Source organism: Entelurus aequoreus, linkage group LG01, assembly GCF_033978785.1.
Source record: "Entelurus aequoreus isolate RoL-2023_Sb linkage group LG01, RoL_Eaeq_v1.1, whole genome shotgun sequence".
Taxonomy (NCBI): Eukaryota; Metazoa; Chordata; class Actinopteri; order Syngnathiformes; family Syngnathidae; genus Entelurus; species Entelurus aequoreus.
Genome location: NC_084731.1, coordinates 25677982 through 25692031, shown reverse-complemented (window position 1 = coordinate 25692031; position 14050 = coordinate 25677982). Strand labels below are relative to the sequence as shown.

The window sequence follows — 14050 nt, the reverse complement described above, 5'->3', positions numbered from 1 at the left end:
TTAACTATGAACGATAAAACACTGAATATTGACAACATATAAACGTCACACCCCCTCTCCATCCACATATTTTACAATCAAGCGAAACGCAACAAAAATGCAACAAACCTTAAAAAACGGAATTGAATTTTACATTTTTTGACTGAATGAGACACCCAGAATGTACATGAAAAAAAATAATGTGTGATTCACAATATTAACTATGAACGATAAAACACTGAATATTGACAATATATGAATGTCACACCCCCTCTCCATCCACATATTTTACAATCAAGCGAAAAGCAACAAAAATGCAACAACCCTTTAAAAATCGGAATGGAATTGTAAATTTTTTCCACTAAATGAGACACCCAGAATGTACATGAAAATAAAGAATGTGTGATTCACAATATTAACTATGAACGATACAACACTGAATATTGACAACATATGAACGCCACACCCCCTCTCCATCCACATATTTTACAATCAAGTGAAAGCAACAAAAATGCAACAAACCTTAAAAAACGGAAAGGAATTTAATTTTTTTTACTGAATGAGACACCCAGAATGTACATGAAAAAAAATAATGCGTGATTCACAATATTACCTATGAACGATAAAACACTGAATATTGACAACATATGAACATCACACCCCCTCTCCATCCACATATTTTACAATCAAGCGAAACGCAACAAAAATGCAACAAACCTTAAAAAACGGAATGGAATTAAAACATTTTTAGTGAATGAGACACCCAAAATGTACATGAAAAAAAAGTATGTGTGATTCACAATATTAACTATGAACGATAAAACACTGAATATTGACAACATATGAACGTCACACCCCCTCTCCATCCACATATTTTACAATCAAGCGAAACGCAACAAAAATGCAACAACCCTTTAAAAATCGGAATGGAATTGTAAATTTTTTCCACTAAATGAGACACCCAGAATGTACATGAAAATAAAGAATGTGTGATTTACAATATTAACTATGAACGATACAACACTGAATATTGACAACATATGAACGTCACACCCCCTCTCCATCCACATATTTTACAATCAAGCGAAACCAACAAAAATGCAACAAACCTTAAAAAACGGAATGGAATTTTAATTTTTTGACTGAATGAGACACCCAGAATGTACATGAAAAAAAATGATGCGTGATTCACCATATTACCTACGAACGATAAAACACTGAATATTGACAACATATGAACGTCACACCCCCTCTCCATCGACATATTTTACAATCAAGCAAAACGCAACAAAAATGCAACAAACCTTAAAAAAACGGAATGGAATTTTCCTTTTTTTGACTGAATGAGACACCCAGAATGTACATAAAATTAAAGAATGCGGGATTCACAATATTAACTATGAACGATAAAACACTGAATATTGACAACATATGAATGTCACACCCCCTCTCCATCGACATATTTTACAATCAAGCGAAATGCAACAAAAATGCAACAAACCTTAAAAAACAGAATGGAATTTTAAATGTTTTTACTGAATGAGACACCCAGAATGTACATGAAAAAAAATAATGCGTACGAACGATAAAACACTGAATATTGACAACATATGAATGTCACCCCCCCTCCTCTCCATCGGCATATTTTACAATCAAGCGAAATGCAACAAAAATGCAACAAACCTTAAAAAACGGAATGGAATTTGACATTTTTTGACTGAATGAGACACCCAGAATGTACATGAAAAAAAATTGTTTGATTCGCAATATTAACTATGAACGATAAAACACTGAATATTGACAACATATGAACATCACACCCTCTCTTGATTGACATATTTTACAATTGAAACACAGCAAAAATGTAACAAACAGCGAAATATAAATGCGAAGGTTAAAAAAACCCCACCTACAATCTGATACATCTGATATATCACTAAGCTTTAGAACTTTGTTGTAAAAATCTCCTTCCGCGTCTGTCCCTGACACGCGCATTTCAGGCTGACACTCTGTGGAAACGCTCACCACCCACACTGCTTGGTGTCTGGTCTGAGCGGCTGTGACTTAGATTACCATAGTAACTAATTAGATTACCATGGTAACTAGTATATCATGCAAAAGCGCAGATTCCAACCAATGAAATACTTTGTATAGTTCAAGACTCACAGTAATTAGAAAACATCACTGCACATCATAATGGCAGCTACAGTTTCCATCTTAAAGATGTAAAAAAAATATTTGGGAATGTCCGGTGGGGGCCAGATTGAAAAGCTTAATTTGCCCAGGTTTGGCGTAGGCTAAAATGTTTCGCAAAATGATGTTGTCCGTCATCAACTATCTGTGATTTTGTTTTGGGTTCATTTGATTAAAGTTTGTAGGTGGAGTTAGTCAAAATACGACCCCGTTTTTTTGGCTTAAAAGGGCCGGTTCAAACCAAAATGGCTGACTTACTGTTTGTTTGCGAACATGGGTTCTGGAGACTTTTTTGTGCGTCCTGTGATGACAGAAGTCTTTATCATATTTGGAGATGATCCGTTAAACTGGTGGCTACTGGCTGGGTTTTGGGGGTTCAGTTCAGGACCAGTGAAACACCAAGTTTGGAATTTTGGTCAGTTTTTTAGAAATATAACGATACCAAAATGTCACGGTACGATATTAAGGCCACGGTATGATATTACTGGAAAAAAGACTTAATGTAATGTAAAATGAAGAGGCAGGAATGTTTAGGATAACACACTTACTGTAATTGAACATAAAAATAATGCTCAAATGTTCTAATCATATTTATTACTACAAACATTTATTTTTAAGTGCAAAGAATAGTGCAGGAACATTAAATGTTAAGTGCAAATATTTAGACAAAAAAACTTACAGTTGCGTGTAGAGATGTCCGATAATGGCTTTTTTGCCGATATTCCAATATTGTCCACTCTTAATTACCGATTCCGATATCAACTATACAGATATATACAGTCGTGGAATTAACACATTATTATGCCTAATTTTGTTGTGATGCCCCGCTGGATGCATTAAACAATGTAACAAGGTTTTCCAAAATAAATCAACTCAAGTTATGGAAAAAAGTGCTAACATGGCACTGCCATATTTATTATTGAAGTCACAAAGTGCATTATTTTTTTTAACATGCCTCAAAACAGCAGCTTGGAATTTGGGACATGCTCTCTCAAGAGAGCATGAGGAGGTTGAGGTGGGCGGGGTGGGGGGGCGTGGGGTGTATATTGTAGCGTCACGGAAGAGTTAGTGCTGCACGGGGTTCTGGGTATTTGTTCTGCTGTGTTTATGTTGTGTTACGGTGCGGATGTTCTCCCGAAATGTGTTTGTCATTCTTGTTTGGTGTGGGTTCACAGTGTGGCGCATAGTTGTAACAATGTTTAAGTTGTTTATACGGCTACCCTCAGTGTGACCTGTATGGCTTTTGACCAAGTATGCTTGCATTCACTTGTGTGTGTGAAAAGCCATAGATATTATGTGTTTGGGCCGGCACGCAAAGGCAGTGCCTTTAAGGTTTATTGGCGCTCTGTACTTCTCCCTACGTCCGTGTACACAGCGGCATTTTAAAAAGTCATAAGTTTTACTTTTTGAAACCGACACAGATAATTTTGAAACAGATACCGATAATTTCCGTTATTACATGTTAAAGCATTTATCGGCCGATAATATCGGTAATCCGATATTATCGGACATCTGTAGTTGCGTGTCTTTAAAAATGACAATATAAATAAACATCCAGTGTAAAACAATGTTCACTTTAGTGCCTTTCAACTTTTAATTTGAGAAGCAGTGTCCTGTGCAGTGGACATGTTTATATCAGTTTGGAAAATGCAGTTTCTGGGAAAAGTTAACACACAATTAAACTTTTAATAATATAAATACCTCCCAAATTGATGTTTAGCCTCGCTGGCTTCAAATATATTTTCTCTCGGCACAGTGTGCCTTGACCCAATCTGTTTTGGCTTGAAACGCTCAAGACCAACATGGTTGTGTTTTCGTTAGGGTTTTTTCTTGTTATGGTCCCCGGGTCATGGTCTAGGTCACAGGTGTCCAAACTACGACCCGCGAGCTAGGTGCCGCCCGCGAGACATCACAAAATAACGATGTGTTTTTGCCTGTATTTGGTACACTGTAATATGACTTGGAGTGTTATTGTCGCCCTCTTGTGGGCAAAGATAGAATCAACGGTCAGTGACCTTGAGTTTCATTTTGAAGGGTCATATGCACAGCATCAATTTATATAACCCAATCCAAACAACTCTTCCCAGTCATGGAATAAAATTAACTAAAACCGACAAAAAATCAACACAATAACGCTCCTGCTCACTGAACTTTATGGACATTATAAAACATGTTCAAACACTATATATCATTTAAATTTACACATATATAAATTCACTACAGTGCATGATGGGTGACACTTCCCCTTGTTTGGCGCATTTTAGCTGCGTGATATTTCTGATTGATTATAAAACTTCAAGGAAGTCGTCAGGGAAGTAAACAAGGTAAGCGCCAAACTTTCACATACTCTTAATATTCAATGTTTATCGTTTATACTTCATATTGCATTGTCGTCAGGGTTTGATGGGGGGGGGGTTTGTTGAAGTCGAAGTCGTTAAAAGTTATGTGTTGTTGTTCAGTCTGTTATACCCTGCTTCAATCAATGCAAACTAAATGTTATTTTGGTACAAATGATCGTTGTTACATCACAATTAATGCTGTGTTTTGTGGCGAAAAAAAGCGCCGTAATGTGTGTACTTGTGTATGCATGTCTATATGTGTGTGTGCATTCATATAACAGCGTATTGCCTATTACCCTTGAAAATATGGCTTTACGCAAGTTGTACTGAATTCTTACATGTTTGGCAAACTTCTTTCTTCAGTTTTGTATGAGATTAATTTGCAGACTTTAAGCATTGCGATCGCAGATTTCGTGTAAAAACAGCTGTGCTAACCTGATCACTCTGAGACAGCACACGCAGTTGTAATAAATACTAATAAAACCAAGTAAAATTAGTGTAGTGATTTCAATACCAAATTTATTCAGATGCTTATTTAATTACATTCACATATACTTAATATCTATATAAGTACACTAACATCAGAACTATATAAATATATATATTGTATATACATTGTGTGTTATATACTGTATGTGTGCATATATATATATATATATATATATATATATATATATATATATATATATATATATATATATATATATGTCTTAATTAGATTATCCCAAAAAAATAGTGCTCGATACCGTGGTAGAGCGTAATATGTATGTGTGGGAAAAATCACAAGACTATTTCATCTCTACAGGCCTGTTTCATGAGGGTTTCCTCAATCCAGGAGATCCTGATGATTGAGGAAACCCTCATGAAACAGGCCTGTAGAGATGAAATAGTCTTGTGATTTTTCCCACACACACACACATATATATATATATATATATATATATATATATATATATATATATATATATATATATATATATATATATATATATATATATATATATATATATATATATATATATATATATATATATATATATATATATATATATATATATATATATATACATACATACATATACAGTATATATTCGCTTATTGAAAAGTTAAAAGTGCGCATCGGCAGGAACAGCTTTATTTGGTCTAAATTGGCACCCTCAGGAACTCAGTACACTAGTGTACATATTCAAGTGTACTGATAATAGTGAGAATAGCAATCTGATAATCTGAGCAACTCGTAATTGAATTTGATGTTAAAAAAACTAAAACTAAACTGACAAAACAAGCCATTGACTGGAAAGAAAAAAAAACAAGGTGTCAACTGCCATGCAAGCGTAATCCAGTGTTTTCCGGTTTTAGAAAAAGCATTACTGAAACATGTTAATACAAAGACATTATCTTTATCATGTGTGAATGTGAGTGTGAATGTTGTCTGTCTATCTGTGTTGGCTCTGTGATGAGGTGGCGACTTGTCCAGGGTGTACCCCGCCTTCCGCCCGATTGTAGCTGAAATAGGCTCCAGCGCCCCCCGCGACCCCGAAGGGAATAAGCGGTAGAAAATGATGGATGGATTAAACTTTATCACAAAAGCAAATGATTAGTCAAATCGCAGTCAAAATACAAAATGAGTAATATGAGAAATGAGAAAGTTATTTTGCCTTAATGAATAAGTATGTATGGAAACATTTGACGTCTTAAGGGCACCATTAGTGGCACTAAGCATATCAAGGCGTTACTTCATTTCTTGCCATATTCGCTTTAGCATTGCCTCATCCGCCATGGCAATGACATCAGTGATCTTTTGCTGCAGGGTGTTGATGTTCCGTGCCACGTTTTTCGTGGAGATGAATTGGGTATCTATCCATCATTGTTCCATACATCAGTGGTCCCCAACCACCGATTGGTACCGGGCCGCACAAGAAATTAAAAAAAAAAAATAAAAAAATATTTTTTTATTTTTTTATGAAATCAACATAAAAAACACAATATATACATTATATATCGATATAGATCAATACAGTCTGCAGGGATACAGTCCGTAAGCACACATGATTGTATTTATTTATGTAAAAAAAAATAAAAAAATTTAAATACACCCCCCATGGTCCGTGGGACAAATTTTCAAGCGCTGACCGGTCCGCAGCTACAAAAAGGTTGGGGACCACTGCCATACATGACATTTTAAACATAACCCCATAGAAAGAAGTCACAGGGAGAATACCAAAATAAAAGCTTCAACAACCACTGAGTAAATTGAACACTTCTGATCAGTTGTTTTGAGACTTGGTGCACATGTAACATGAGGTTTCTCAATAACCACATTTTTTTTGGGAAAATCTATCTTCTAACCAACCTAAACTAATGAACCAGCAAACACTAAGCAAAACACAACCTCTTGTTGGTGCTTGTCAGACCTGGCGGAGGATAAAAGCAAAACCGGTGCAGACTTTGATGTCCCCAAAGGAGCAAGCCAAAAATAACAAAACATTCTCTGATTTTTGACATCACATATAGAAAAAAAACAATTACACCTATGGACTGTTTAGATTATTAACCAAACCCAGCGGTGTCCAAAGTGAGGACATTTGCAGCTCTTGGTTGTTGTGTTTGTTTTTTTTTTACAATCTCTCTGCGCATTATAAAAACACAATCTAATGAGAAAACGGTGGAACAAAAGAGCAATTTTTTTTTTTAGAAAATAAAGTGATAATATTAAGTAGATCATTTCATAATATCAAGAGAAAAAAGTTGGAATTTTGCTAGGCTAGTTGTAGTAGTATGAAGAGAAACAAGTAATTTGAGATGTGTAATACCCAACTATTAAAAGTCAAAACAACCCAAGAAAAAAATATAATTGCAATTCTTGAAATATTATTTTGAAGAATAGTTACATAATATTACAGGAATAAAGTCACATTGTTATGGTATTTAAGTCATAAGTGAGGAAGATTGTAAAAAAAAGCGAAGAAAATTAAAAGATTCGGGATGGTCAGATCAAGGCTTTATGCTGCCAATTCCGAGTCTTTCTCATCCATGAGTGAGATTGTCTGATAGCAATCACATGTATTACCTGTACATTTTAAAATTTATTTTTGTTAAGTGCTATTGATAGTTTAACAACATTCAAACATACTATTTAACCTACTTCCTTATTCTCTTTTAAATCATTTGGTTTTTGTTCACAAAGTGCTCCTGTGTCCAGGAAATTATTCTATGAGTTTACAAACATTAACAAAAACAAAAAAAAGGATTTTAAGAAAATAGAAATATTGGTCAGATCGCTCTAATTTCGATCATACACCACCAATTTATGGCTCTCATCATCCTCTTGCATGTCATGTACTGACTGTGACACTGCTGACACACCAACAGTTGTTATATTATCCTCTCTCTAAATCCTAATAATCTACTTGTTAATTTCCTGTTAATAACTGCTTACTTTCTGCTGTAACATAGTTCTATCTACACTTCCTGAACTTTACTAAGTACTTATTTCTTGATATTATTTAAAGCTAGCTAAGTGGTTAGCTTTTAGCATGCCTGCTCCTGGCTTGCTCTTGGTGTGTAAAATGTAAAGCCCTGTTCGCCACTACTTGATAATGAAACTTAAGATACTAAGACATGCAGTTCATTTGCTACAACAAAGGCTAATTTTTATTTTCCTACGCTTTGCACCATGCGGCTTATAAAACGGTGCGGCTAGTTTATGGATGTCACTTCACTGACAGCCCTAATGTAAATAGTTTTTATAAAACACATGCAAAGACACTGAAATGGTATGGTATTATTTGTGCTATGGCGCCATGTTTTGGACGAGTGTGCTCCCGGGTGAATGTCTGCAGTTATTTTCTTCCGTTTAGAGGATGTACAAGTCCATAGCGTTTCCACTTGTATAGATTCTTCATTCATCACTCCAAGCAACGTTTGTAAGTTTTACTATATAACGAAAACAATTCTTACTTACTAAACCGTGTGATGTCTGTAGGAGTGTTTTCATGCATATTTGTACATGCTATCGTAATATAATGAAGCTAGCGTTGTTAGCATTAGCTAATATGCTAACATGTTTACGAGTGTCTGTGTTCATATTATTAACTTACAATGGACTTTTTTGTTCAGCTAGTGGGTCCATGACGACGGCGTCTGTTTTGTTTGATCCGCCGTTTTATTGCTGTGTTACAGTCACAGTTTGGAAACAATCAAGGGTTGTAAATAAACATTTACAAAATAATTCTGAGTAAATAACACATTTCATTTCACATATATGTCTGCGGTGCGGGTAATATATGGAAAAATATTATTTTCTTCTGAAATTTAGTGGGTGTGGCTTATATACCGGTGCCCTCTATAGTCCAGAAAACACGGTAACTTAGGGAAGCAGCTCCACACTGTTTATGGAGACACACAATTGGCTGCTAGCCGCTTGTCAGCGGGGAAACTGAAAATAAATAGAGTGTCAGTCAGAGGGGATCAGCATTAAAAGGCATTAATCGGCAATGGCCAGCACATACTTTTTCACGCGAAACAGCCTCTACTAATCGGTGGCCGATCGATCGGCACATCCCTAGTAAAAACGATAAATATCATTTAAGGAGAGTGTTCTTAGTGATCAAATCATACACTTCATTTTTCGAATGGTTAAGTTTACTGGGTGTTAGGAATGTAACGGTATTGTTGATACCGCGATATTGCGGTTTCAAAGTCTTCACGATATCTCCGTGATGTGAGACCGTATCAAACGAAAACTTGGTGGGTATAGTTTTATTCTGGCGATTTAGCTTTGGCCGGGTCTAGAAGAGAAGCAGGAAGTGAAGTGTGTTCGTACTCGTAGTAGATAAGAGGAACTTTTTTTTTTTTTTTGGACATTTACTGAAAATGTCATCAAAATCCGTCCACAACTGTTGAGTTATGTTGCTAACAAACACACAAACCAACCCTGGCGAAAACATAACCTCTTTGGCGGAGGTAAGAAAGTCTGTGTTCTGCAAAGCAAAGCGCACCACTTCCAGGGCGACACAGAGCCAGCCAGGCATGGCACACCGCACAGAGAGAAATCACAAAAAAAACAAAACTCAACACCGCAGGAAGTACGTGTAAACTGAAAAGCTATTTGATAAATCCTAAATCCATCCTCCATTTGCTACCGCTTGCTACACTGGATGTTTACATTGTCACTTTGAACACACTCAGCTAGTTTTTTATATATTTGCTTGAAACAGTGGATGTGCCTGCACTATTATTTGTACTTAAAAATAAATGTTTAGTAATAAATATGATTAGGACCTTTGAGCATTATGTTTGTGTTCAATTATAGTAAGTGAGTTCATCCTAAACATTTCCGCCACTTCTTTTTACACACTATAACATTTTGGAGGGTTTTGGACACATACCACAATAATATCGTATCGTGGCCTTAATAACGTGATAATATCGTACCGTGTCATTTCGGACTGGTACATCCCTACAATATGGCCACCTTGTGTTTTGATTTTTCAGTATGGGGCCCTCGATAGAAAAACTTAAGACACCCTGACCTAAGATAACTGTGAGTACCAGAGTAAAGACAAATGCAATGAACTTAAAGGGGAGCTGCACTTTTTTTTGAATGTTGCCTATCGTTCACAATTATTATGATAGACATGACGGATGTATTTTTTAATGCCTATAAAATCCAATAAATAACCATCCAAAAACCACAAAAAAACCCTCCAGTTACATTTCGTGACTTCAATATTAACCAAGTATTAGTGATATTGTTATTATAATCACTAACGCAGACAAACTATTTATAGCGGCGCTGTGATAACAAGCTTGTGTACAATTTCGACATGATCGATTGGTGAGGTGTTTGCTCGCTTACTTGCTCCGTGGAAATGTATTGTAAATCATAAATCATGCATCTCACCTGGAAAGTAGATGGCTGAGGACGTACTCAAACAAGTTGGTTCACTTAGACAGCCATTTAGGATCCGGAAATGGCGAGAACGAAACGAAAAGATGCTTTGTCCCCCCCCCCCCCCCGCCCTCACATCCCGTTTCTTCGCGAGGATTCAGAGACATTCTTTATATAAATGATAATATATGAACATCTGAGCAGTTGGCATCCTAATGACAGCAAACATTGTACAGTAAGTGAGGTTTTATTATGTTTGTTGGCTCTCATGAAGTCTGCAGCGAGTAGTAATCAGTGATGAAGAAAAAAAGCAAACATGATGTTCTTGAAATTAATGCGCCACGTATGCTTAAAATGATCAAAATACGTAAATATTACATGTTATTATAAATGTGCCCGTTACTACATTACATATATACTTACACCATGTATATAAAAACTTAATGGATGTATTTGGATGTTTCTTAAGGGCTTTATAGGCAGAATTGAGCGGCTCTCATAAGCTCCTTTGTAAGCAGACTTTCGATCGCATTTATTTAATACTTATAATGCATTAAAAAAAAAACATCCATTGTTATGTCTCTCAAAATGATTGTGAACGAAAATTCCAAAAAAAGTGCAGTTCCCTTTCAAATTCAAACACATGTAGAAGCACCTGGTTGTGAAGTGCACTTGCTCACCACATACACGTAAAAAAAATGTTATGGAAGAAATGAAAGTGTTCTAGTCACCTGGTCTTATTGGCATCATTGGGTTGTTCGATGAGTGGCTGACTGGCAGGTAGCTGCTGGTGGTGGTCCTGTACTCTCGCTGGCCAGGGGTCCTTAAAGACTCCCGGCTGTGCGGCAGTCTCAGCTTTGATTAGCTCGATGCTCCCCTCCGACCCCATCAGACCCCGCAGCGGTGAGTTTGAACTCTGCCACAGAACCCGCTGGCCAGTGTTTAGTCCTGTGTCTCCTTCGAGGGCTTTGCTCACGTCTTGCTCAAGAAGTTTCTTTTTGGCAGCCGGTGTATTGGCTTCGGCGTCTCCTTGACCTTTGGCTTCCTCTGCCTGCACTGGGGGTCGCAGGTAGGTCTCCAGCCACTTTAGCTGTCCGTTCTTGTGGCTGTGCCGGCTGTCACTGAACCAGCGCACCACCTCGGACTTGGGAAGGCCCGTCTGGACGCTTAACTCCTCGTATTGCTGACTGTTGGGCCAGCGTGTGCCGGAGAAAGTCTGGCGGAGGATGCGCAGCTGCTGGGGGCTCTTGTTGGCCCAGGGGGGTGAGAAGGACCCTTCGGCTATCTCTGATTTGTGTTCTTGATGTGCAATCTCAGATGTGCTCTCACTTTCATTCATTTTCAGCCTCTTGAAGTTGATCTTGATGGGTTCAATTTTCAGCTCCGAGCAGCTTCTGTCTCCGGTAAAAAGGTCGTCTTCCTTGATGAGTTGCTGCAAGATTGACATGCCTTTTATGCTAAACTCCTTGTTGCGTTTGCCCTCATCCATCACTGATAAACTCGTTTTTGTGATGACGGTGGTGCTGGTGCTTTGAGTGGGGGAAGTGCTGGCGTGGTTCAGGCGGGGAACACTGTCTTTCAAGGCGGGATGTTCTACGGTAATACTGCTGCTATTGTGAATGTTGCGCTGCTGATCCTTCCCCAAGGTTTCAGCCTGCTCTTGAGGAGTGACACTGTTATGATTGTTGTAGGAGACATTTACATTGCTGGTGTTATTTGTGACGGGGTGGCTGTTCTCCGGTCCCCTCTGTAAATTGTTGTGTTTGTCGTTGGCGGTGGCAACACAGTGCAAATCGTTATTGCTAATGTCGGCGCAGAAGGCAGCAAAGCTGTTGACGCCGTTGGTCGGGATTCCGCTATGCACCGTTTTCCATCTGACATTCTCGCCACCGTTACTGCTGCTGGAATAGCTGGTGATGCTGCTGCTACTGCTGCAAGTGCTGCTGCTACTGCTGCTGCGATTATTTACAGCTGCCGCCACATCCACGCCGTTGCTCTTGTCAGGATCTGCAGGGGCTTGAATACTCCTGGTCAGTAGCTGTGTTGTTCGGAGTACAGATGGGACCTTCTGAGGGAGAATCGGAGTAGAGTACGAGACCCTTGTGACGTGAGGATTAGTCGACATATTGGCCTGCTTGGCTATGACAGGTTTGTTTCTTATGCCGCCATAAGGGACTTTGGCCATGTTAAAGTTTGGTCCTTTTGAACCTGGAGAAGCTGTGATCGTGTGGTGAGTAACAAAGTGATTGACATGACGCTGGGGGGCAGGTTGCTTTTGCGGTGCTCCACCCTGGAACACGGTGTTAAACATCTTCCGCCGGGCCTCTTCTATTTCTTCCGGAGACCAGCTTATGCCCTGCTTGAGTCTTTGGGCGGTAAACCACAGTTTGATTTGCTCTTCAGGGAACTCTGACACCACCGTCAGGTAGCAGAGCTCAGCTTTGGTCGGGTAGGGAAACTTGCCAAAGGATGTCTTAAGAAAGCTGCTGGTATCCATGGCGGCATTGTAGGTGGGGATGCTGCTAAGAGGGATCATCACCTTTGGAAAGTCTTTATTGGAATCGGAGGAAGGGGAAGAGTACAGGGAGGGAGTGTGCTGGTGAAAAACTGGGTTGGATACTGTTGTCGCAATCATGTGACTAACAGTTGATCTCGGCATAGCTTGGGCACCAGGAATACTGAGAGCCCCGTTTTGGAGTTCAGGCACATTTGTCAGCATGTTGGGGTCCACATCAATCCCGTTGGCTTTCTTCAATACTTCCACGGTGTGAGATACTACAATCTTTTTGTGCTCTCCCTTGGCTTTCATCATCTTTGCAATAGGGGTTTTGCTGAGGGAGATTCCAGATTCTCTGTAGTCGTCTTCATTGTCCGTAAAGAGGCTTTGCTCCACCGTTGTGACCCCATCCCTCTTGTTGACACTTAGGGAGGCGGTCATCAATCCCTCCATGATCTTAGGATGAGTGTTAGCATTATGCAGAGCCAGAGCCTCAAAGCGAACAACCGAGACCCCACAGTTCAGGCAGTAGAAGGTGGGCTGAGCCCTGAAGTCTAAGTGGCAGTTGTGCATGTGATCCAAAAAATAGTTTAAATCTCTGGACTCAAAAAAGCATGGTGGACAGCTATATGTACCTCCTTTTTGCACCTCGCTACCACATTCAGATTTGGATAAGCTGTGAAAGACATGGCCAGACTCTACTCCAGAGATGCTGAGTATGCCGTCTTCTGGGATTGTTGGTAGGAGTTCTGGCAGCGAGCCCAGTATGATTTCCTCGCGCACATGTTTGGATTTGGATGGTATCATGCAGGGCACAGTGGATTTCCTCTTGCTGGCCATTGTGCAGCTTTGTGGCGATGGGATTGAGACAGTGATTGATTGTCCGGTTTGATGAGAGCAGAGGGCGAGTGGAGTTTAGTGTCATGGATCAGCCACAATGTTGCTTCATGCCTTCTGCTGCTGTAGGACCCTTGTCCAACTCAAAAAGCTCCCTGGGAACCTGTGCAATGCAACAGACAGTAAACAAGATCAGTCAGTCAAAATAATGCGGCGGTTGTAGCTAAATAGTATGGAGCAGAAGTCGTAGGATGCAGCTGTTAAACCAACCTCAATACTGTACACACAAAGTATTTATACGCAACAGATAAG

General features: G+C 38.9%; 1 protein-coding gene across 5 annotated transcripts in view; it reads right to left on the bottom strand.

Moving 5' to 3' along the window:
- The window catches only part of zhx3a (zinc fingers and homeoboxes 3a), a 56820-nt gene that overhangs the window by 3187 nt on the left and 39583 nt on the right, over window positions 1-14050 (bottom strand). For 4 of the 5 annotated variants that reach the window (XR_009826139.1, XM_062046403.1, XM_062046400.1 and 1 more), the window contains one exon: window positions 11136-13901. Coding sequence is in view for 4 of the 5 variants with exons in the window: in XM_062046403.1 (XP_061902387.1) it covers window positions 11136-13741 (2606 nt within the window). In the remaining variant the exon portion in view is untranslated. Of the gene's footprint in view, window positions 1-11131; window positions 13902-14050 lie in introns of those variants that run through there. The other variant, XM_062046410.1, reaches the window with a different exon arrangement.